At 41.4% G+C, this 1,138-nt stretch overlaps 1 protein-coding gene across 1 annotated transcript; it reads right to left on the reverse strand.

Moving 5' to 3' along the window:
• Positions 1–489: 489 nt before the first annotated feature.
• On the reverse strand, positions 490–1,104 carry HELRODRAFT_184765 (hypothetical protein; the record flags this gene model as incomplete). Its single annotated transcript, XM_009023765.1, has 1 exon — positions 490–1,104. One exon carries the CDS (start codon positions 1,102–1,104, stop codon positions 490–492), a length of 615 nt encoding a protein of 204 aa, XP_009022013.1.
• Positions 1,105–1,138: the final 34 nt, after the last annotated feature.

The following is a 1,138-nucleotide window of genomic DNA, read 5'->3' on the forward strand; positions in this document are numbered from 1 at the left end:
TGAAACGTGGTGGTAGGTATTTTTCTAGAAAGTTGTTGATCGGTTGTTGTTCGTTTTGCTGTTGTTGGCTTGAATGATGTTTGGTAGAGACTTCGATTTTGTTGCTATTGTTATTATTGTTGTTGCTGTTATTATTATTGTTGTTGTTATTGTTGTTATGTTTGTAGCTGTAGTGAAGAAGCTTTTTATCTTGCGGTTGTTGTGGCTGATGATGCTGCTGCTGCTGATGTTGATGATGAAGATGATGATGAGTTTGTTTGTTGTAGTTGTTGAGTTTGTTTGTCGTTGTTGTCGGGTTCTTATCTCTATCAAGACGGCTCCTGTGTTGTTGTTGATGTTGTTTGTTGTTGTTTGTCGTTGTATGTGGTTGTTGTTTGTAGTTGTTATTGTTGTTAAAAATCAAAAAAACAATTCACAAATTTGAGAATATAACATAACAGAAAACTTTTAAATTAATCTCAAAAAAACAAAAAAAGATAATTTTTTAAATCACAAAAACCTGAAAATGTTGAGGGCGACGACATCGATGGGCTTAATCTCCTCTTGATTCTCCGTCATCTTCTTTAGCATTTTTTTGTAAGATGGAAAATCGAGTAGCTCACCCTTCCCAAAAAGTTTGGCACAATTTTTCGGGCTTTCCGACCCGCTACCCCGGTCAGAAACCGGCTTCTGTTTAGTTTTGTCTCTATTCTTGTTAAAATTGGTGGTCGTTGGTGGCAGGTGAAGTTGCTGTGGTTGGGATGTTGGTAGTACTGGAGGTGGCGATTTGACTGGGTTGGTGGTTAGCAGAGAATGTTTCTGGTGTAGCGGCTGCTTGTGCTGCTGTAGTTGCTGTGGTTGCTGCATCAACGACATATCAGATTTTGGTAAGATCGACGGCGAGGATGACGACAATTCAGCAGCAGATGACGACGACGGTTTCTGTTTCTGGTTTTCGCCAGAGCCACTAACACCACCAAATCCACCACCGCTACTCGGACCGCTACCACCTCCAACGGCTGTCGCACATAGATCAGCCACTCCTGGACTACCAAAAACGCCGCTACTACTTACGGCTCCACCGTCGGCTTTAACAATATTGACGTAATGTTTCGTCTTCATCATATGGACAGTCAATTCCGGAAGTGATCGGAATGAG

This window comes from Helobdella robusta, assembly GCF_000326865.2.
Source record: "Helobdella robusta unplaced genomic scaffold HELROscaffold_3755, whole genome shotgun sequence".
Taxonomy (NCBI): Eukaryota; Metazoa; Annelida; class Clitellata; order Rhynchobdellida; family Glossiphoniidae; genus Helobdella; species Helobdella robusta.